The sequence below is a fragment of the Schistocerca gregaria genome, chromosome 3, assembly GCF_023897955.1.
Source record: "Schistocerca gregaria isolate iqSchGreg1 chromosome 3, iqSchGreg1.2, whole genome shotgun sequence".
In the NCBI taxonomy this organism is placed as follows: domain Eukaryota; kingdom Metazoa; phylum Arthropoda; class Insecta; order Orthoptera; family Acrididae; genus Schistocerca; species Schistocerca gregaria.
In genome coordinates this window covers 331,093,625-331,118,341 of record NC_064922.1, presented here as the reverse complement: position 1 = coordinate 331,118,341, position 24,717 = coordinate 331,093,625, and the positions used below count along the sequence as shown (strand labels likewise).

The window sequence follows — 24,717 nt, the reverse complement described above, 5'->3', positions numbered from 1 at the left end:
TTACGCAAGGCACCACTCTGTTGTCGCATGTGCCAAAGACCAACAAAGCGGTTCTTCTTGTCTCTTCCATGCATCATAGCCCCGCTGAGGATTTGACTTCTCAGAAACCAGAAATAATATCATACTATAACGCCACTAAAGAAGGTGTCGATGAACGGAACAAAAAGTGCTCCGTCGAAGAACTCGAAGTTGGCCAATGTGTTTATTCTACCTTTTATTGGACATCAGCACAGAAAATGCTTATGTTCTTCAGAAGAGTGGATTAGATGAAGCTCCTGTCGACAGAGGTATCTTCCTGAAGGATCTGGCCCGTAGTCTCGCGCTGAAACATATGCAAAAACGAGCTCAGAACTCACGACTTCTGCAGGAATTACGTCTACTGACCCGCCGGATTTTAGGCCCCGATGCTCCAACAGAAGAAGCAGTGGAAGCAAAAGTAGATCCTAGTAATAGAAAAAACGTGTAGAATCTGCCCAGCCAGCAAGAAAAGGAAGACTTCGCATGTTTGCTGCATCTGCAAGAGACCAATATGCATGCAGTGCTGTTCCCAGGTCTGCAAGCACTGTTGGGAAAAAATGTGATTTGGAGGGCTCGGATTTTTCATGAGGTATTTTTTCAGGTTAAAAATGTTACATTGTTTCTTCCATTAGTTCTTCAAGAAGAAATACAAAATCTATCGAAACATTAATTTCGTTATTAGCTTATGAAACACATATAAATGTATTAGTTTACGAGATGTGCAGTAAACATATCTGAATGCCAGTTTATCAATAATTATTTAATGTTAATGTTTTGTATTTTCATGTTTATTTACATTGTATTAAAGACTCTGCCATATGCAAAACAGAGAATTTCAAAGGAATTCAAACAGTTAACATTACACCCATCTACAATTAAGAGGCCAGATTGACCGCACCACGGTGTTAGTGTCCCGTGTTAGTTAAAGGTTGAAATGCGCCGGCAAAGCTGTTGTCCCTTTCTATCGTAGAGTCGATGTGCGCGTAGCGCACAGCGTAAAACATACTCTTACTGTTGCACTTGACTGTTCTCTAGACAGCTTGGCTTTCGCTTCACATGAAACAGAATGCAGTGAGACTCCAGAAAACGCGGAAGAATACATAGTGTAATGTTTACATCAGTTTTATTCTTACGGCGAAGGAGCGAAAGCACTGCACATGTTATTTTTTTATTACCTGCGTTCAGGTTCAAATGCTGAATCTGAAAACACTTATTATCGTAATCATTCGAATATGGACAACCCAGCACCACGTGAAACAACCGACTTATGCCATCACATTCTTTTCGTTTTTTCTCTCTTCCCAATACTTCATTCTCATTACCTATTGTTCCCTTCGTGCTTCTGTTCTGCATTCTACCGGAAACCCATCACATTTTGTACATTCTCCCTGAATTCATACGTGTTTTCTATGCCCCTTGTTATTCACTCTTTTTAAGAAGCTATAAAATGTAATCCTCCTCTTTGTCATTGTATCTATTATATTCTCAGTTTCCAAATTCCATTTTCATATTTCGCGCCCAAAATTTTTCGATTTATTCTTCTTCCTTCTTCTCCAAATATTTTACTTTTTGGGTGTGTTTATGGCGAGGCATTCTGAGCTATAAGGACTCCCAGTTTTAATCGTCAGATTGTATTGTTGTAGTGCCTCAGTTCTATTTTCACAGGTATGAATTTTTTATTGTACGTGTTCCGTGTTAAGTGGAATGCCATTTCGATATTTTTTGTTCTGTTTACATTAGTTGGTTCGTACGGAGAATGTGGCATATGAAATTTGCAACCCGGTTTTTCCTGCTACTTCTTCGAGAGTGTTTATCTGTTTCGTTGCATCTTGTAGGCTTTGTTTCAAAAACTCTTGTAAATTCTTTGCTAAGATTGTTATATCACCAACAAAAGCTAAGTAGTCAGTTTCAAGGTTCTCTCTCTCTTTCTTTCTCTCTCTCTTACTTTTGTCTTCAAAAGGCAGTTGAATGAATATGGAGATACTCCATCCCTCGTACTCACGTCTGTTTAATATTCAGAAAGTTCTGATTTTTCATCTAAAAATTTACTTTTGGGAATTGTATTAATCAAAACTTGTTTAACGACTCCCATTTCTTTGTCAGGTCCCGAGTCTTAAGGGATAATTAATAGTGTATCTATAGGAGTTTTTTTCTTTTTTTAAAATCAACGAGTTTATATATTTTCGCGCTTAGCGATAAGTTTTCACGAGCAGCGCTTTGCCATATTCATTCCGTACACTCTTTCAGGCTTGAGGTGTTATAAGTTTTATCGAAGGAATCCGTACTGTAGATAAATTCGTTTTTCGTACCGAAAGGTAAGCTTTCCTCAGTGCGGAGGGTGAATAGTGACATCTGACGACTCGGCAGAGTACTATAAGGGAAAGTGTGGGTTCGCTACTTGAGGCGGGAGCCACCTGGTAGCTACAGGCGGAACCGAGCCATGGCTGCAGCAGTAGTCGGCTGCGACAGCGCGCGGGAATGCAAACAAGAACATCTCAGAGACAGCCAACCAATTTGTCTCATATTTGGCAGGTCGCTTGTGCAAAAACCAAAATGAAAAACTCTTGAAAACTATATTATATTTTAGCTCAACACTTCCTCCCACCCCCCACCCCCCTCATGGCTTTTTGAAAATAGCTCCTACGCTTCACGACGCCGGGATCAGTAATTAAAACTTGACTTTTTTCATTACGTATGGCGTCCACATACACACAATTTCCTGGAAATCGAGGAAATAAACTTTTTCGACTGCCGCCTATATACCGATAAGATGAACTATCGTTATTTTTTCCGTTTCTCGTCATTCCTTAGTTGCCTCAAAATTCATGGAGACATGCTCCAGTTTTGCAAACTAAATGAAAGGCATTTTGTTTTATGCACACGCGTTTCGCTTTTTTTTATTTATGAAGCATCTTCAGTGACCTATAATACTGCTTACAAATATGTTACTATGTTACGTTTTCTCTTGTTTTTCAGATTAGAAACAACTTTGTAGCACAAGTTTCGTGAGATTAAATTATCGCTTGGTGTTGTTTACTATTTCCATAGTTGCTAGACCGTTTGTGTTGTCATGGAGGTGTGTTCATTCGGTCTCCATACTCCGGAAAGCGGTCATCTGGAGGATGAGAGCCGAATGAAGGCATCTCCAGGACCATACACAAGGAGTAGCAACAATGGATATCGTAAGTAACACCAAACGACAGTTTAGCCACACGAAACATGGGCTGCGAAAGTTGTTTCTAATCTGAAAAATGAGAAAACGTAACATAGTATTATATTTGTAACTACTACATGACGCATATATTACAGATGACGGAAGATGCTTCATAAATAAAAGAAGCGGAAAAACAAACTGCCTTGTATTTAGTTTCAAAGACGAAATATACATTCATGAAGTTAAACGATGTGTACAACGAAAACGTCTGACATAGCGACCGAGATATTTGGCTGCGGAGCGGAGAGCCTGTGTTCATTTGCATATGCATTCTGATTTTTTTCTATTTGTATTTTTTCCCGTTATAGAGATAGGTAGTAGTAGATGTTAAGGAAATCGTATGGTTAAATAATAAGATAGGCAAATAAACTTCTCAAACGACTTTCAGTACTAAAGAAATTAAAATTTAATCCTGGTCGCTTTGCAATAGCTCTTTCACACACCCTGTTACATGTCCTCAGTTTCCTTCGGATATTAGATGGATTCTACTTGTGGTATAAACATTCTAGGCAATATACTCGCGGCAAATGGGACGTCTCATGAACGTGCTCTTCGCCCGACTAAATCGTTCCTTCCGATGATGCGGCGGAAAACAGAGTTGGTTCGCATTTAAATTCATTTCTTTTTCTGGGATTAATTTTGATGCGTACCGTACACACGATGACACTCCCTGAAAAATATGCACTGACAGTTAATCTTAAATTATGCTGTGAATCACTATCAGATGTCCAGATAACCGATACATATTCCAGAAGCCGACTGCTATTTGTAACCTAGAAATGAAGTTTTTAACGTAAGGAAAAAAATGAAGTCACATGGCTGTTTTACTTCTACCCTGAAAGGCGGTTAACCCTCGTCATCTATAAACATGCTATCTTATACACTCCTGGAAATAGAAAAAAGAACGCATTGACACCGGTGTGTCAGACCCACCATACTTGCTCCGGACACTGCCAGACGGCTGTACAAGCAATGATCACACGCACGGCACAGCGGACACACAAGGAACCGCGGTGTTGGCCGTCAAATGGCGCTAGCTGCGCAGCATTTGTGCACCGCCGCCGTCAGTGTCAGCCAGTTTGCCGTGGCATACGGAGCTAAATCACAGTCTTTAACACTGGTAGCATGCCGCGACAGCGTGGACGTGAACCGTATGTGCAGTTGACGGACTTTGAGCGAGGGCGTATAGTGGGCATGCGGGAGGCCGGGTGGACGTACCGCCGAATTGCTCAACACGTGGGGCGTGAGGTCTCCACAGTACATCGATGTTGTCGCCAGTGGTCGGCGGAAGGTGCACGTGCCCGTCGACCTGGGACCGGACCGCAGCGACGCACGGATGCACGCCAAGACCGTAGGATCCTACGCAGTGCCGTAGGGGACCGCACCGCCACTTCCCAGCAAATTAGGGACACTGTTGCTCCTGGGGTATCGGCGAGGACCATTCGCAACCGTCTCCATGAAGCTGGGCTACGGTCCCGCACACCGTTAGGCCGTCTTCCGCTCACGCCCCAACATCGTGCAGCCCGCCTCCAGTGGTGTCGCGACAGGCGTGAATGGAGGGACGAATGGAGACGTGTCATCTTCATCGATGAGAGTCGCTTCTGCCTTGTTGCCAATGATGGTCGTATGCGTGTTTGGCGCCGTGCAGGTGAGCGCCACAATCAGGACTGCATACGACCGAGGCACACAGGGCCAACACCCGGCATCATGGTGTGGGGAGCGATCTCCTACACTGGCCATACACATCTGGTGATCGTCGAGAGGACACTGAATAGTGCACGGTACATCCAAACCGTCATCGAACCCATCGTTCTACCATTCCTAGACCGGCAAGGGAACTTGCTGTTCCAACAGGACAATGCACGTCCGCACGTATCCCGTGCCACCCAACGTGCTCTAGAAGGTGTAAGTCAACTACCGTGGCCAGCAAGATCTCCGGATCTGTCCCCAGTTGAGCATGTTTGGGACTGGATGAAGTGTCGTCTCACGCGGTCTGCACGTCCAGCACGAACGCTGGTCCAACTGAGGCGCCAGGTGGAAATGGCATGGCAAGCCGTTCCACAGGACTACATCCAGCATCTCTACGATCGTCTCCATGGGAGAATAGCATCCTGCATTGCTGCGAAAGGTGGATATACACTGTACTAGTGCCGACATTGTGCATGCTCTGTTGCCTGTGTCTATGTGCCTGTGGTTCTGTCAGTATGATCATGTGATGTATCTGACCCCAGGAATGTGTCAATAAAGTTTCCCCTTCCTGGGACAATGAATTCACGGTGTTCTTATTTCAATTTCCAGGAGTGGATGTCGCTATTGGTTCGTCTATCCAAGGAATCTATTATGCGGTAAACTTATTATCAGCACACGTTTCATTTTAAAATGTTCATAAGATGTTAATTAAATTTCTCAGTTTTTCCGGATTTGGAGGAAATGACGTAAACTTTTTTATCGAGCTGGTTAACAAGTGACCTCTTCTATACTCCGAGGACTATTTAATCACTAATTTCTTATAAGCATAGAAAAACTTTAGGCAAGAATTTATCAGACACTGATGAAGTATTGTACCGTGTCCGAAAGCGTTAAAAACAAGCAATAAAATATAAAAAAGGTTACCCGTTAATGTAGTATTTCTTGATTTTTACCACAGCTATGTCTGATGATTGTGTATCGTAAAGTGTCAGTAAATTACATTGGAATCAAGACGTTTCACATTTCATTGTGTGCCTAGAAATTTATTTGCCTACGATTCCTTATTGATTTACTTAACTTATTAATCCTCCTGCTCCTACCAAGGAAAAAGCTACAAATAAAAAATTGTAAAATGCATATGGGAATCGAACACAGCACAAATAAAAAAACTTTAGAAAGTATCTGGAAATCTACCACAGGTCCATTGCTTTCCAGCCAGATGCTTTGATCGCCATGCCGGCGACGCTTCCGTTTAAGAGCAATTACCTTATGGATACAAAAGCGGCAGTCGAAAAAATTTCTGTCCACATTTTCTGAAAAATTTACTCTTGCAAATTGCATATGCGATGGGGAAAAAATGCTCCTTTTTCAGTTATCAATCGATCTGGTCAATTTTGAGTCGTTTTCGTGCCATGAACTCACAGATTCCGTGCAGATGCCTCCCTGAAAAGTGGTACTTGTAATTTTCTAGGTAGTGTTTTGGAGAGATTTGTGGCCATATTGAACTGAGCGTGTTCGGTTTTCTTCTAATGAATACAACGCATATATTATGCAAACAATATCTTACGTAGATGAACTGCAGTTTCCTCAGTATACTACCAATGAACAGAGGTCTGTTGTAAGCGACTGTCCAATGAAAACGAGGAAGATGAAAAAAAAGCCGGCCGTGGTGGCCGAGCGGTTCTAGGCACTTCAGTCCGGAACCGCGTGACCGCTACGCCCGCAGGTTCGAATCCTGAATCCTGCCTGGGGAATGGATGTGTGTGATGTCCATAGGTTAGTTAGGTTTAAGTATCTCTAAGTTCTACGGGACTGATGCCCTCAGATGTTAAGTCCCATAGTGCTCAGAGCAACCAAAAAAAAAAAACGGGGGGGGGGGGGGTGTAAGTGCGAGTAAAACACGCTAACTGAGGTTTCCTTACAAATCTAATTAAATATATAGGTAGATCATCCATCACGAGAATGGAATTTGGACAAGTTTTGTCTGTTATCGATATCGTTACTGGATATGTCACGTAAATGGCGTATCTTGTGACTGGATTGACGTGGAAGTCTGAAACATTTTCATCCACAAAGGGACCGTGGACTTTAGTATGTGACATAAATTTCGACCCGTTTCCCGAGAAAAAGGAGCCTTAAGAGACGGACGGACAGACAGTCAGATAATATAAGAAAGAATATTTTTTCTTGTGATCTAATTACAAATTACAACTTTAGGATTTACTTCCTTTACTTATACCGTAAAATCTAACTTCGTGCCAAATTTCTTTGTTCTAGGTCAAATACCCTATAGATCTTGATGAGAGAGTTTGCATCAAAATATGTGACGTAAATGCACATATCTTTTGATTGCTTTGACTTACAAGCTAAATCTTTTACACCGCCAAGGAACCAAAGACCTTAGTACGTGGCATAAATTTCTATTTGATACGTCTACCCGTTCCTGAGAAAAAGGGGTCTTAACAGTAGGACGGGCAGATAGTCGGATAGCAGATGACAAAAAAATCTCTCTTCTTGCCAAATTTCATGACTATAGGTCAACGGGAAAAACCCTATAGCTTTTGATGAGTGAGTTTACGAGTGTCAAAATATGTGGCATAAATGGCCTTATCTTTTGACTGCAATGACTTAGAAACTTATTTTTCACACTGCTAAGGGACCTTAGATCTCAGAGTGTGACATAAATTTCAACATGAGAAAAAGGGTTTTTAATAGTCGGACAGGGAGATAGACAGACAGACAGACATACAGATGGACGAACAATAAAGTGATCCTATAACGATTCCTTTTTTATCAATTGACGTGCAGCACCCTAAAAAAGTAACTAAACTGTTTAATGTTTCCTAAGTAATCGGCATAACTGTTAATACAGTTATCGCACTGTGACACAAGACGGTCAGAAAAAATGTTTGCTGTTGTCTACGGAACCACGGCTGCACGCAGGGGTTCAACCCTTCGTCCGAAGCAAATCATTGGCCACGAACGCCTTTCTTCAGGGCTCGCAGGTTTCACAGCGAAATTTCTTCAGCGTTCTCGAAACAGGCTTGGAAATATATGGACGGGCTTCCAAGAAGTGTTCTATCGGGTTTAGATGAGGCGCATTCAGTGGCCAAGACAACATCAGGCCACTGTCTCGCTCCTCAATCCACTGTAGCACGATTCTGACCCAATGAGACGGACTGTGTCTGGAAGATGCCGTTGCCGTCAGACATCAAGTATGACGGGATGCAGACGGTACGCGATGACGTCGACGTTTATCATGGTACCTTAGTTGCTAACACAGCTCCCATGGGAGGCCAGGTGAAATACCCCTACTCTTCCCTAACCCCTACCGCCCTCCCCCATAGCGTAATAGCACCCCTGCTGGCCTCCGTCCGTGCTGCATGTTTCGAGACAGGATGACGTCGTCTCTGGAGTAGCACGGTTCATATTATTAAAAATATTGGGAATTCAGTTTATAGATATTTAAAAAATGTCGATACCGGTTCTCGATACATTTACGGAAAAATTTCGACGTACCGGTCCATAAAAATATCCGGTTACATTGTAAATATACTGCCCGTTTTAGAGCTGTATATGCTGTATATGTAAGTACTTATTTTTTATTAGATATTCTGTAGTTTAACAAACCAGCAGCCTGATTATCGCCCTCAGAGCAAGAACTGAAAGGAAAACGATGCACGTTCACGCTTGGCGATAACCACTTTCCTAACAATGCTAACTGCAAGCAAGTGGCAAAATAAAAGGAGTCCGGTGGATCCGTCGCTCGGTTTCGTCACATATCAGGTTTGCCCGTAACACTTCATGTCGACGTACCTGTTTTTTTCGTTTCTGCCAACGCCAGCGATCTAGTAGTTGTAGTGTCAAAACTGTGTAATGAAGCTAAACGTCGTAGTTTCTGTTGGTATTGCCAGCGCGGATTACGTCAGCATTTCCTCTCACAAAAAATGGCTCTGAGCACTATGGGACGTAACATCTGAGGTCGTCAGTGACCTAGAACTCAAAACTACTTAAACCTAACTAACCTAAGGACATCACACACATCCATGCCCGAGGCAGGATTCGAACCTGCGTTCTCGCAGTTCCAGACTGTAGCGCCTAGAACCGCTCGGCCATCTCGGCTGGCTCCCCTCACACGTCTCCGCTCATTGCAAAGACAAATTTTGTCATTTAGTTTTTTGTTCATTTTCAGCAACTATTTTGGAAGATCCATCCCACCACAGTACAATCGGACTTCTTTTGCGCCACTTTGCCAAATATATTTGCTTCACATTAGATTTGTTGAAAGCTCAAAATGTAGTAAAACTCCTTCACACAGTGAAAGCAAAATTATGTTCTACTACAATTTCTGTGATGTCACCGCCAGACACCACACTTGCTAGGTGGTAGCCTCTAAATCGGCCGCGGTTCGGTAGTATACGTCGGATCCGCGTGTCGCCACTATCAATGATTGCAGACCGAGCGCCGCCACACGGCAGGTCTAGAGAGACTTCCTAGCACTCGCCCCAGTTGTACAGCCGACTTTGCTAGCGATGGTTCACTGACTTCGACGCTCTCATTAGTTAGCATAGCCTTCAGCTACGTTATTTGCTACGACCTAGCAAGGCGCCATGATCAGTTTCTATTGATATTGTAAATCATATACCATCAAGAGCGACGTTCGTCATTAATGGATTAAAGTTAAGTATTCCACCAGCTACGTCCGTTTTTCTCAATTCTAATTCCCTTGCCATGTTCCAGACCTCACGCCAGCCTGCGTGAGCTAAAACGCGTGCATTTCGGCCTCCTTTAGTTATACGGGTTGGCTCTCCTGCCAACCACAACAATTTCAAAAGAACAACTTCAAATATTTACCGAAAATTGTGAATATAACATAAAATAAAAATATTGACACTCGATATAGTCATTTTGATATCGATGTATCGGGGGAAAATTCTCGCCGATATATATCAATACGTTTTGGAAAAAAAGTATCGATGTAGCGATATTTTATCAACACCCCTAACCTGGACACGACCATCAACCTGGTGTAACAAGATATTGGTTTATCCGACCAAGCAATGGGTTTCCATTTAGCCACAGGCCAATCTCCATGTCCTCGTGCCATTTGCAATTGGAACTGACGATGGTGTTGGATTAGCATGGGAAATGCAGAAATCAGCTGCTGCGCAGTCCCATGTTCAACAATGCTAGCAGTTGTGCCTGCACCAGCATCGTACCCTGTCGTCAATCCGCCTATACTGCTTTACACGTTATCTGACGAGGCTTGGAGCTTGTCGCGTACCTGTGGGTTCACCAACCTTGAACCACTTTCCATACATACAAGCTAGCAGCCGACCAGCCTCGCCGGTTCCAAAATGCTCCTCCCCAGGCGTCGGGCCGCAAGTCTGAGCCATTCGTCAAATTGGCGCAAGTCAGTGGATTTCTCCATTTGCAGCTCGTATCGTCGCTGGAATGGTCCTCCACTCGTGTCTGCTCCGCTTATATGCTTTCTTTACAGCATCATGCCATCGCAACGTCACCTGGCAGCATCGCCGCCATGCGACATCCAATCAGACGGTGGGGACCAGTGATAATGGTTTGGCTCATGAGTGCAGATGTGTGGAACAGCTGGGGAGAGTACTGCCTCCCTGTGAGAAGCGGTCACAGCTGCTGCAGTAGTGCGGCAGCTGTGTGTGTGCAGTGAAGTATAGTGCTGTGTGTGCTGACCTCGTGCCTCTTCCCGTCTTCCGCAGGAGGTGGAGCGCGCCCTGCGGCAGCTGGACCCGGCGGGACGCGGTCTGCTCGGCTTCCGGGACTTCTGCGCCGGCGTCTCCGCGCTGCTAGCAGGTACCTACTCCTACTCATAGCTGCTCCTCCTCTCTGGTAACAGCCCTACAATTCGTGAACGAGCCTTGTCCGCTCAGACGGTGCAGTGGAGCACCTCACAGTTCGGACCACAGCTTTCCATGCGCCAGACGCAGACTCCCACAGTTTCCCCAGAAGAAGCGGTCCGATTGCGCAGCAGCAGGTAGCAGCAGCCAATACACCCAGTTTCACGCCAGTGAGATGCGCATTTCGCGCCCGCTGCCTGACATCACCGCAGCTTTCGCTCCTCTGTGAAGCGACATTTCGTGAACTACTTGCCCAGTTCATGAGAAGTGGGACTCTCGCTCTGAATGTCGCGACAGGCGCCTCATTGGTTACAGCAAGACTGCAGTACCAGATTCTGAAGTGCCGTTATAGTAAAACCACTTCAGTCAGCTCTGTGAGCAACGATTAATCGGTATACTGTGCTGAACCCATAGTCTTTAAGTCGAAGACTGGTTCGGTATTGCTCTCCAAGCTATGCAAAACCCTTCACCTCTGGACTACTACAGTCTATATCTACTTGAATCTGCCTGTTGCGTTCAAACCACACTTGACCCAGCTACCAAACTGATTACTCATTGACGCTTCAGGATATGTCGTATCAACCGAGACCTAGAATTAGTTTACTTTTTCTCCAATTCGTTTAAGTACCTCTTCACATTGCACTTTCGTACAAGCCCACGCTCCAGACAAACGCCTTAAGACAAGAGTTCGTAATACTTAAATTGATATTCGATGTTAATAAATTCCTCTTTTCCAGCAACGAGTTTCTTGCTATTACCAGTCTGCATTGTATATCATTCTACTTGGGCCATCATCAGTTATTTTACTGTCCAAGTAGCAGAACTAATCTTCTACGTTTATTGTCGCATTTCCTAATCGAATTCGGTCAGCGTCGCTCGATTTAAGTACATTATAACCTTCTTTCAGGACACTAACGAATCCTTTCAACTAATTTTCCAACTCATTTGTCGTCTTTGACAGGATTGCAGTATCACTGGCAAACCTCCACGCTTTTATTTTTTTCTTCCTGAACTTTAATCTCTCCTTATTTCCTTTACGGCTTGCGAAATGCAGACTCTGAATAATTCGGCGGATACTTCTCAAATACTGTCTCCCGTTCACACCCTGCTGTTCTGCAGTTTAACATTTGGCATCCTGTATTTTATCCCTGATACATTCATAATTTCAAAGAATGTTTTGCTGCCAACATTGTCAAACACTTTCTGCAAATCTACAAATGCTATAAAAGTCGGTTTTCGTTTCTTCAGTTTGTCTTTTAAGACAAGTCGTAGGGCCTGTACTGCCTGTGTTTTCTCTCATTTCTCCGGAACCAGATTGTTCTTCCCCGAGGTCGGATTGCCTAGTTGTTCCATTCTTTGGTAAGTAAAATGGGTCAATAAATTACAATCATGATTTACTAAACTGAAAGTTCGGTAATATTCGCACCGCTCAGCAATTACCTTCTCTGGAGATGTATTACATTCTTCTCGATGTCTGAGGGTATTTCTCTTGTCTCATTTGTCTTGCATGGGAGGTGGACTGGACGGTCATTTGTGTTCTTTTAGTGTTATATCAGATGGTTCTTTCAGTGTCGTAGCTACCATCTCAACTTCCATCTACTTATCCTTCTACTCCTATTACGTAGTCTTCAAGTTCTAGCCCTGTACTATTGATGAAGCATTCAAGCCATCCCACCAAGACAATTACCATTCTTCGTGGGGCGACACACCTGTAGAAATGTATAAAACATTTTCCAGTGTTGTAATTAACGCCAATGTTTCCACCATTAGTGCGAGATAACACAACCTTCTTGTCGCATCTCTGGCTGATAAAATTAGTAACATGGCAGATAGAAAAGACAAATAAAAGGAAAGAAATCCACCGAATGCTGTTGTCATCTTCGTCGATTGTCGCTGTGAACTGTAAACAAATAGTGACATCATGAAATAGATGTTATTTGTGTATTATTTGATCACATGCAGCTCTAAACAAACAGTCCACAACGGACGACGTACGTAGATTTTAACTACTCCACAGTGTCGCGGCTTGCGAACAAACTGCCCGAAATAGTGAAACAATGTTTTCAACTACTGATAATACGCAAAGACACAAATACGTCTCTATGATGTTAATACGCCCAGCTATTATGTTCTTAGATATTCTAGAAACTATGGCTTTCCTTTTTAATCGGGTTTACCTTTTTTAAAAAAAACATTCCATACTTCATAAAAACGGTATATCACTTGTCTCTTCGAGTGAAAATGTTCGTAAAAATATCCCTGTGACTGATTAAAAATGCAGACCATGACTGCAGACAAAGCAAAGTTCTTCGCAAAATATTGAAATGCCGCTATGTCGTAATTACATTTAGCGTTTTCGGAATTTTTGCAGAATATTACATCACAAAATAAGCGATATGTCATTGTACCCAACATTACAGAAGGTACCCAGTTTCATTAAAAATGCAAATGTTATTACATTTAAAAAGTTACTGGTGCTTTATTATTTCAGTGGATGAAAGTTATCGGAGTATTAACCACACACAGTATAAGTAATGCATCTGCTTCTGCAAATGTTGGAAGTATCCAAGTTATCTCATATGATGGAGGGTGACATTTGGGACGTGGGTAGTATGTCCTTTGCAAAGATTTTTCTGTTCGTTAGAAATGGAGACCATTGTCGACTTCATTTACAGAGTATGATACTGCAGTGCCTGTGTTATTCATAAGTACGCTGCACAGTTTCTTCGGACGTGTATGCATGTCCGAAGGAGCAGGCACTGCAGTGCCTACAGCCGTTATGAAGCACATGAAATGTATTCTTATTTGCGGATATCTACAGCAATGAATAGAATGACAGTGAAAATTTGTGCCTAACCCGTACTCGAACCCGGATTTCCCGCTTATCACAAGCGGTCGCCTTATCATTAGGCCATCCAAGCACGATTCACGGCCAGACTCAAACCTCCGTATGTCGTCAGCCGTGTGTCTACAACCTGTAATCGTACATTCATTATGTATATCTCCGTGCAGGGGAGAGATTTTAACTGATAGTCGCTTGCTCGATTTTGGCGAATAAATTATGGATGCACGTCGAAAGGAAGTTTGCATTGTACTTCTGAAAAGCACGTGCGCTGCCGTATCAGTCCGCATCTCCTGGTCTAGTGGCTAGCGTTGCTGCCTCTGGATCACGGGGTCCCGGGTTCGATGCCCGGCCGGGTTGGGGATTTTTCTCTGCCCAGGGACTGGGTGTTTGTGTTGTCCTCATCATTTCATCATTATCATCATCATTTGTGACAGTGGCCAGATTTGAATGTGAAGGCGGCTCACGGAAAGGAATAGGTATATATGTGGAAACGTGGAACATAATAAATGACGTGATATAATCAAACAGTGATGACCTTTTGCAAAATACTTGGTTTTGTGACCAAAAAAACATTTTTCTGGCTTCAGTCCACTTACTCAAGCCTTCTGGGGCATTTCATACGCTCAACCACAGTTGCACGGTGAGCCACGTAATTCATATTGGAAAGTTCTTATGGAACGGCTCTCTTGAGGCGTTTCAAGTTGATGGTTGTCCATATTCGCAAACGCGAATGCAATTTAACATTTGGAGAGGTCAGATCTTTAGGTGATGAGCGTTCCCTTGCTTTCCCTGAAAAGCCACAAAACTTTCTCACAGTAAACTTAAAATAGCCTATTCAGCATAACGCTCTAATTACTAACTCCAAGGCAGGAGAAGAGAAGCACGCACCAGATTAACAACTGTAAAGCTGCCTTACTGAAAAATTGCAGCGCAACAGAATTAAAGGATCGCGTTTTGGAAACCGCGTAATTGTCTCCCATTCCGACACATCAGTTTGAGATTTGCGTCACAGGTGCCTACAACTTTCCTTTGTAATGGTGCAAAAGCGTGTCGGCCTGTGACGTCATCCTCGGCTCCAAGACGCTTCAAACAGCAAAGTGCCGACATCTGCGGACAAGGAGGACAGGATTGGAAGAAAAATCAGCATTGGCCGTATTTTTTTTTTTTTTTTGTTTTATTGTCAGCAAAATCGATTTTTGGTCACTTAGTGACCATACTCAGTGCTGTGATATATAATTAAAATTGGTAGGCACTGGTATCAAGCTATAATCACAAGCTTAGAGCGATCACATAAACTCAGTTTATGTAATAGCTCTAAGCTTGTGGTTATAGCTTGATACCAGGGCCTACCAATTTTAATTGTATATTACAGCACTGAGGATGGTCACTAAGTGACCAAAAATCGATTTTGCTGACAATAAAACAAAAAAATACGGCCAATGCTGATTTTCCTACCAATTCTATCCACTATTTGGACGTGGTGCACACAACACGCCATGGAGTCGCCGATAAAGAAAACAGACCTCGGAAGTTCATGTGACGTGTGTCCAAAATGTTTTCCTGTTGCTTATCGCACTGCCAACTGTCGTTTTCGACCGCGAAATGTGTGGGAATCAACGTATCAAGGAAAAGGGTGGTTTCATTGTGGCCCCTTATATCACCTCCTAAGAGCTGTTCATGTCGATTCTGAACGGCGGTGTGTTTGAAATGTTTTCCTAGGCCATCCACAAGAAAACCGCGTCATTTCTACGCTGGCGTCTCGCGGTTGTGACCATCGCAGAAGCTTCAAAAGAAGGGGTGAAATATGAGTAACAGGGGTTGGGACAACCTTCTCATCGTGTGACGCACGTCCACGGCGTCGTTGGGAACAACTGTTGTGAAATTTGGTGCCAATGTGGCATAATTAACCCACCTCTTACATAACATGAACTTCTGAGCTCTGGCCTTTCTTTCGCATGTGTCGACACCTTGCTGTGTAAAGCGTCGTCAGCCGAGGGTGACGTAGCCGGGCGACACGCTTTTGCACCGTTACAAAAGAAGGTAGTATGCACTTTTGAACCATATTTCAAATCTATGCGTCGCAATGGAAGACGACTGCGGGGTTTAGAAAAAGTAATCCTTTTGTTCTGTTGCGCAGCACATTTGCCAGCAATGTTCGAGACACTTTTTCATCCATTCCGAGCTCGCTACTAGTGCTGCGTTCGAGAATGGCACGAACGGCTCTAACATATTAGTCACAGCTCGGGAAATCTTGGGCCGATAGGATGGGAGACTTCAATCCTCCGGCCACCTTCAATTGCAGCAGACTCCATTACCAAGATGAGAAAGGCCTCAAGTGGCTACACACACACACACACACACACACACACACACACACACACACACACACACACACGACTCGCTACCTCGTTATAGCAAGTGACTAAGCGAACCAGCAGGCCCAGAGCCGTCTCAGGGAATTTCTGCGGCGTCACCTCCGCCTGTTCAAAAGGCGTGGCAAGCGATTACGTCACGCATTATTGTGACAGGCAGTGTGCTGCTCACTAATTTAAACTGCAATCACGTACGACCACCTCCTCCTTTACTTAACGCCATACACTGATCCCGGAGAAGGCTTATCGATGTGTTACTGAGCTGAGCTGCCAATAGCCCCTCTGTATCACAGGGATGCATGCGATACAACGCAAGACCGGTATTAATAAGATAACTGACTGCCATAGGTGTCAAGGCGTCTGACTGCCATGCAGAGGACCCGGGTTCAGTTCCCGACACTGCCAGGGATTTTTCCTTCGTGGGAAGACTGGAAGAGGGTGCAGTCAGTATAGAGACGAGAGCTGTTCAAATTAGAAGTAGCGGCCCCAACGTCTGGGAAGGTGACAACGGCTAGGAGAGAGGTGAGTTGGCCATACGCCAATCAATCTACTTTTTTGTTCACTCTTCTGACTAGTTTGATGCGGCCCGCCACGAATTCCTCTCCGGTGCCAACCTCTCAATTTCAGAGGTCGCACTTGCACCCCATGTCCTCAATGATTTGCCGGATGTATTCCAGTCGCCGTATTCCTCTACAGTTTTCAGCCTCTGTTCAAGTGTTCAAATGTCTGTGAATTCCTAAGGGACCAAACTCGTGAGGTCATCGGTCCCTTGACTTACACACTACTTAAACTAACTTATGCTAAGAACAACACACACACCCATGCCCGAAGGAGGACTCGAACCTCCGGCGGCAGGGGCCACGCAATCCGTGACATGGCGCCTCAAACCGCGCGGCCACTCTGCGCGGCTCACCCTCTGTACTTCCCTCCAGTAATGTGGAAGTTATTCCGTGATGTCTTAACATGTATGTTACCATCTTGTCTCTTCATCTTGTCAGTCTTGTCCATATTTTCCTCTCCTCGCCGATTCTACGGAGAACTTCTTCATTGCATACTTAATCAGTCCACTTAATTTTCAACATTTTTCTGTAGCATCACCAAATGTTTCGATTCTCTTCTGCTCCGGATTCCCCGCAGTCCGCGTTCCACTATCATAACTACCATACAGAGCTATGCTTCAAACGAAAATTCTCAAATTAAGTGACCGAGCAGTTCTAGACGCTACAGTCTGGAACCGCGCGACGGCTACGGTCGCAGGTTCGAATCCTGCCTAGGGCATGGATGTGTGCGATGTCCTCAGGTTAGTTATGTTTAAGTAGTTCTAAGTTCTAGGGGGCTGATGACTTCAACAGTTAAGTTCCATAGTGCTCAGAGTCATTTGAACCATTTCTCAAATTAAGGCCTGTATTTGATATTAGTAGATTTTCTTGGCCAGGAATGATCTTCTTGCAACTGCTAGCTTGTTCTTTATGTCCTCCTTGCTCCGTCTATCATTGGTTATTTTGCAGCCTGGGTAGCCGAATTCCTACACTTCATCCACTTCATGATTACCGACCCTGATATTAAGTTTCTCGTTGTTCCCATTTCTGCTACTTTTCGTTACTTTTGTCTTTCTTCGATTTACTCTCAGTCGATATTCTGTACTCGTCGGACTGTTCATTCCATTCAGCAGATTCTGTATCCCTTATTCATTTTCACAGAGGATAGCAATATTATCAGTGAATCGTATCGTTGATATCATTTCATCTTGTGTTTTAATTTCACTCTTGAACCTTTCATTTCTGTAGTTACAATTAAAAGAAAACACCCCTCGGTCACTAATTTTTAACGAATTAGCCGGGTTTCAACACTGCTGGGAGTGTCTTCCTCAGAATTTAAACCGAAGAATGGTCTATAACATGGTCTCAGAATTATGACTAAAAACGTATGGTACAAATTATAAGTACGGAATTATCATGAAAGACTGACAGTACTTATATGTCATTTATAAAATAACGTACTTATAATAATGTAATTATAATTTGTTTCATACGTTTTTAGTCATAGTTCTGCGGCCATTTTATAGACCATTCTTTCGTTTAGATTCTGAGAAAGACACTCCTAGCACTGTTGAAACCCGGTTAATTCGTTAAAAATTACTGACCGAGGGCTGTTTTCTTTTAATTGTAACTATTCCCTGTCTCTGAACGTGCAGCCATCTACAAAATTTCCGTCATTACTTCTCCGATGTATCTATTTAACAGTAGGGGCAAAAGACTACACACCTGTCTTACACCGTTTTTAATCCGAGCACTTAATTCTTGGAGTTCGGCACTTATTGTTCCCTCTTTGCTCTTTACCCTTCTTTACCTATAGCTTGCCCCTATTTTACTGATACTTTCGAAAATCATTTTTGTTTAGTCTTGCAACCATTATCAACCACAATGTCAGAACTACCGCTGTCGTGCCTTTATCAAGCCTAAAGCAAAACTGATCGTCATCTAACACATCATCAGCCTTGTTTCTATGCACCTGTATATTACTCTTGACAGCAACTTAGATGCATGGGCTGTTAAGCAGTTTATGCTCTCACACTTGTCGGATCGTCCAAACTTCGCCATTGTGTGCATAATGTTTTTCCCAAAGTCAGGTGGTATAAGCGAGATTCGTACCTTCCTCTGCCACCTGTGAAATAACATTACACTCTATTACTACTCGCAGAACGCAGACTGCGTATCGTTTTCGTATTACTCAGTTCTGATGCTTTCGAAGTCTGCGACAATACTGGGCCGACCAGTGACGCACGGCTGCTAAATCAGGGAGCGCTGAACTCTTGTGTTCCTGGAGATGTGGCGCTCCCCGCTCTTTCCGTTGGCGCGCGGGCCAGCGCCTTCTTGATGCCGTTTCGCTACGCTTCGGTGCGCTGGTCGGTGTGCAGTCGATGCTTTAGGACTGCACACATACATTCTACGCACCAGAGTGAATAGTCGTTTTGTTGTCACTCGTCCCAATGATTTTAGAAATCCTGATGGAATGTTATCTATCCATTCAGCCTTACGTGATCCTCAGTTTTCCAGACCTCTTTTAAATTCTGATTCTAATACTGGGTCTCCTATCTCGTCTTAACTGACTTGTGTTTCTTCTTCCTTCACGTCATCAGACAAGTGTTCTCCCTCATAGCCAGCCGGGGTGGCCGAGCAGTTCTAGGCGCTACAGTCTAGAACCCCGCGATCGCTACGGTCGCAGGTTCGAATCCTGCCTAGGGCATGGATGTGTGTGACGTCCTTAGGTTAGCTAGGTTTAAGTAGCTCTAAGATGTAGGGGACTGATGACCTTAGTAGCTAAGTCTCATAGTGCTCAGAGCCATGTGAACCATTTTTCTCCCTCATACAACCCTTCAGTGTACTCTTTTCATCTATCCACTCTCTCCACTGCATTTAACAGTGCAATTCATGTTGCACTCTTAATGTTACCACCACAGTTTTTAATTTCACTGAACGTTTGTTTCACTTTCCTATATGCTGAATCGGTCCTTCCGACAATCGTTTCTTTTTACACTACTGCCCATTGAAATTGCAACACCAAGAAGAAATGCAGGCGATAAACGGGTATTCATTGGACAAATATACACTCCTGGAAATGGAAAAAAGAACACATTGACACCGGTGTGTCAGACCCACCATACTTGCTCCGGACACTGCGAGAGGGCTGTACAAGCAATGATCACACGCACGGCACAGCAGACACACCAGGAACCGCGGTGTTGGCCGTCGAATGGCGCTAGCTGCGCAGCATTTGTGCACCGCCGCCGTCAGTGTCAGCCAGTTTGCCGTGGTATATGGAGCTCCATCGCAGTCTTTAACACTGGTAGCATGCCGCGACAGCGTGGACGTGAACCGTATGTGCAGTTGACGGACTTTGAGCGAGGGCGTATAGTGGGCATGCGGGAGGCCGGGTGGACGTACCGCCGAATTGCTCAACACGTAGGGCGTGAGGCCTCCACAGTACATCGATGTTGTCGCCAGTGGTCGGCGGAAGGTGCACGTGCCCGTCGACCTGGGACCGGACCGCAGCGACGCACGGATGCACGCCAAGACCGTAGGATCCTACGCAGTGCCGTAGGGGACCGCACCGCCACTTCCCAGCAAATTAGGGATAGTGTTGCTCCTGGGGTATCGGCGAGGACCATTCCCAACCGTCTCCATGAAGCTGGGCTACGGTCCCGCACACCGTTACGCCGTCTTCCGCTCACGCCCCAACATCGTGCAGCCCGCCTCCAGTGGTGTCGCGACAGGCGTGAATGGAGGGACGAATGGAGACTTGTCGTCTTCAGCGATGAGAGTCGCTTATGCCTTGGTGCCAATGATGCTCGTATGCGTGTTTGGCGCCGTGCAGGTGAGCGTCACAATCAGGACTGCATACGACCGAGGCACACAGGGCCAACACCCGGCATCATGGTGTGGGGAGCGATCTCCTACACTGGCCGTACACCTCTGGTGATCGTCGAGGGGACACTGAATTGTGCACGGTACATCCAAACCGTCATCGAACCCATCGTTCAACCATTCCTAGACCGGCAAGGGAACTTGCTGTTCCAACAGGACAATGCACGTCCGCATGTATCCCGTGCCACCCAACGTGCTCTAGAAAGTGTAAGTCAACTACCCTCGCCAGCAAGATCTCCGGATCTGTCCCCCAGTGAGCATGTTTGGGACTGGATGAAGCGTCGTCTCACGCGGTCTGCACGTCCAGCACGAACGCTGGTCCAACTGAGGCGCCAGGTGGAAATGGCATGGCAAGCCGTTCCACAGGACTACATCCAGCATCTCTACGATCGTCTCCATGGGAGAATAGCAGCCTGCATTGCTGCGAAAGGTGGATCTACACTGTACTAGCGCCGACATTGTGCATGCTCTGTTGCCTGTGTCTATGTGCCTGTGGTTCTGTCAGTGTGATCATGTGATGTATCTGACCCCAGGAATGTGTCAATAAAGTTTCCCCTCCCTGGGACAATGAATTCACGGTGTTCTTATTTCAATTTCCAGGAGTGTATTATACTAGAACTGACATGTGACTACATTTTCACGCAATTTGGGTGCATAGATCCTGAGAAATCAGTACCCAGAACAACCACCTCTGGCCGTAATAACGGCCTTCATACGCCTGGGCATTGAGTCAAACAGAGCTTGGATGGCGTGTACAAGTACAGCTGCCCATGCAGTTTCAACACGATACCACAGCTCATCAACATTAGTGACTGACGTATTGTGACCAGCCAGTTGCTCGGCCACCATTGACCAGACGTTTTCAGTTGGTGAGAGATCTGGAGAATGTGCTGGCCAGGACAGCAGTCGTACATTTTCTGTATCTAGAAAGGCCCGTACAGGACCTGCAATATGCGATCGTGCATTATCCAGCTGAAATGTAGGGTTTCGCAGGGATCGAATGAAAGGTAGTGTCACGGATCGTAACACACTGTAACACAAAGTGCCGTTAATGCGAACGAGAGGTGACCGAGACGTGTAACCAATGGCACCTCATACCATCACACCGGGTGATACGCCAGTATGGAGATGCCGAATACACGCTTCCAATGTGCGTTCACCGCGATGTCGCCAAACACGGATGTGTCCATCATTATGCTGTAAACAGAACCTTGATTCATCCGAAAAAATGACGTTTTGCCATTCGTGCAGCCAGGTTCTTCGTTGAGTACACCATCGTAGGCGCTCCTGTCTGTGATGCAGCGTCAAGGGTAACCGCATCCATGGTCTCCGAGCTGATAGTCCATGCTGCTGCAAACGTCGTCGAACTGTTCGTGCAGATGGTTGTTGTCTTGCATACGTCCCCATCTGTTCACTCAGGGATCGAGACGTGGCTGCACCATTCGTTACAGCCATTCGGATATGATGCATGTCATCTCGACTGCTAGTTATACGACGCCGTTGGGATCCAGCATGGCGTTCCGTATTACCCTCCTAACCCCACCGATTCCATATTCTGCTAACAGTCATTGGATCTCGACCAACGCGAGCAGCAATGTCGCGATACGATAAACTGCAATCACGATAGGCTACAATCCGACCTTCATGAAAGTCGGAAACGTGATGGTACGCATTTCTCCTCCTTACACGAGGCATCACAACAACGTTTCTCCAGGGAACGCCGGTCAACTGCTGTTTGCGTATGAGAAATCGATTGGAAACTTCCCTCATGTCAGCACGTTGTAGGTGTCTCCACCGGCGCCAACCTTGTGTGAATGCTCTGAAAAGCGTGTCATTTTCATATCACAGCATGTTCTTCCTGTCGGTTAAATTTCGCTTCTGTAGCACGTCATCTTCGTGGTGTAGCAATTTTAATGGCCAGTAGTGTAGATTTGTTCGCATTTTTCGTGAAGGCATTTCGACTTAGCTTCCCTCCATTTCCGATTTATATCATTCCTAAGTGACATGTATTTCTGTATCCGTGAATTTCCCTGAACATTTTTGTTCTGCCTCCTTTTATCAATAAATTGAAATATTTCTTCTGTTACCCATGGCTTCTTCGCAGTTGCCTTCTTTGTACCTACGTTTTTTTTCTTTCCAACCCCTGTAATTGCCCTTTTGAGAGATACCTATTCCACTTCAGCTCTGCTGCTTACTGAACTATTCAGTATCGCAGTATCTATAGCCATAGAGAGTTACAAGCGTATCTCATCATTCTTTAGTATTTCCGTATCCTATTTCATTCTTTGTGACTAGTCTCTTAAACCTCAGCCCATTCGTTATCACTACTACATTGTGGTCTGAGTTTATGTCTGCTCCTGAGTACGCCTTACAAACCAGTATCTGATTTCGGAATCTCTGCCTGACCATGATGTAATCTAAAATCTTACCGTATTTCCCTGCCTCCCCCTTGTGTGATTCTTGAACAGAGTTCTCGCTATTACTAACTCAAATTTATTGCAGAACTCAATTAGTCTCTCTCTTCTTTCATTTCTAATGCCAAGCCCATATTCTCCTGTAATCTTTTCTTTTCCTCCTTCACCTACAACCGCTTTCCAGTCCCCCATGACTGATTTTTATCTTCCTTTACGAACTGAATGACGCGTTCAGTATCATTCTATACTTCCTCTACCTTTTGTGCTTGAAACTTCGGCATGTGTCTCTGCACTACCATTGTCAGTATTGGTTTGCTGTCGACTCTGTTGAGAACAACCTTGTTCACAGTAACTCACACTTTGGCATATATTCCTGTTCATAATGAATCTTACTCCCGTTATACCTTTTACGGCTACAGTTGATTTAGCCCACACTCATCTAACCAGAAATCCTCCTTTCCATTTCCTCCATACCGCACCCAAATGACGGAAGAGCATGTCTAGGCGGCCATTTGGCACTGAATGGTCCTTCAGCGCTCCAGCTCGAAAGTGGATACTTATATTAAACAAATAATAAAATGACGGACGAGGATGTCTAGGCAGTAACACAACGCACTACGCTTTTTTTAAATCTCATTTTGTACGTTAGTGGTCGTTGGATTTGTTAGTGACGGACATCCCATGATGCTTGTTCAAATTCATCGTTTATCCATTAACTCAGTTTTTTATTACAGGGAGCGGGTAACCCATCTGACCGAATACGCTGAGCTACTGTGCCGGCGTTAAAACCGACAATACGCTGCCGATAGCGAATCCCATCGTGTTACGACTTGCTAAAAGCTTTATGTAGCTATGTTACTAACTTAAATTTAATTATAATAAACTGTACCAAGAACAATCCGGTTTTGGTGGATCCTCAGTATGTCGTTGCCTTCAAATGCCATATTCTCATAATACGCGGTACAATAATCCTTTCGCCGCGAAAATGTTTCTCATTATTTTATTGCAACGAAACACACAGTTGACAACGGGTTTTTGAATGATTGCTGGTGCGCAGAAACGGTATATATACCGGGTGATCAAAAAGTCAGTATAAATTTGAAAACTTAATGAACCACGGAATAATGTAAATAGAGAGGTAAAAATTGACACACATGCTTGGAGTGACATGGGCGCTGGATAGCAAAACATCGGTGACTGCTCATGACAGTCGTGTTACAGAATCACATCACCCCCAGCCTGGCTGATAAACACCTGCTGGAACATACGATGTTTATGCAGGATGGCGCCCCACCCCATATTGCTAGACGCGTGAAAGATCTCTTGCGCGCGTCGTTTGGTGATGATCGTGTGCTCAGCCGCCACTTTCGTCATACTTGGCCTTCCAGGTCCCCATACCTCAGTCCGTGCGACTATTGGCTTTGGGGTTACCTGAAGTCGCAAGTGTATCGTGATCGACCGACATCTCTAGGGATGCTGAAAGACAACATCATCCGACGCCAATAGCTCACCATTACTCCGGACATGCTTTACAGTGCTGTTCACGACATTATTCCTCGACTACTGCTATTGTTGTGGAATGACGGTGGACATATTGGGTATTTCCTGTAAAGAACATCAACTTTGCTCTGTCTCACTTTGTTATGCTAATTATTGCTATTCTGATCAGATGAAGCGCCATCGGTCGGACATTTTTTGAACGTTTGTATTTTTTTGGTTCTAATAAAACCCCATGTCATTCCAAACATGTGTGTCAGTTTGTACCTCTCTATCTACAATACTCCGTGATTTATTCACTTTTCAAATTTATTCTGACTTTTTGATCACCTGGTACTTATAGGCTTGAAATTAATGCCAATATGGCACCT

At 44.5% G+C, this 24,717-nt stretch overlaps 1 protein-coding gene across 9 annotated transcripts in view; it reads left to right on the top strand.

Annotated features, from left to right (window-relative positions):
- LOC126356198 (rab11 family-interacting protein 4) overlaps positions 1-24,717 on the top strand; it is an 895,205-nt gene that overhangs the window by 306,418 nt on the left and 564,070 nt on the right. For all 9 annotated transcript variants that reach the window (XM_050006986.1, XM_050006989.1, XM_050006991.1 and 6 more), the window contains exon 3: positions 10,657-10,750. In XM_050006986.1, the coding sequence (XP_049862943.1) occupies positions 10,657-10,750 (94 nt within the window). The remainder of the gene's footprint in view (positions 1-10,656; positions 10,751-24,717) is intronic.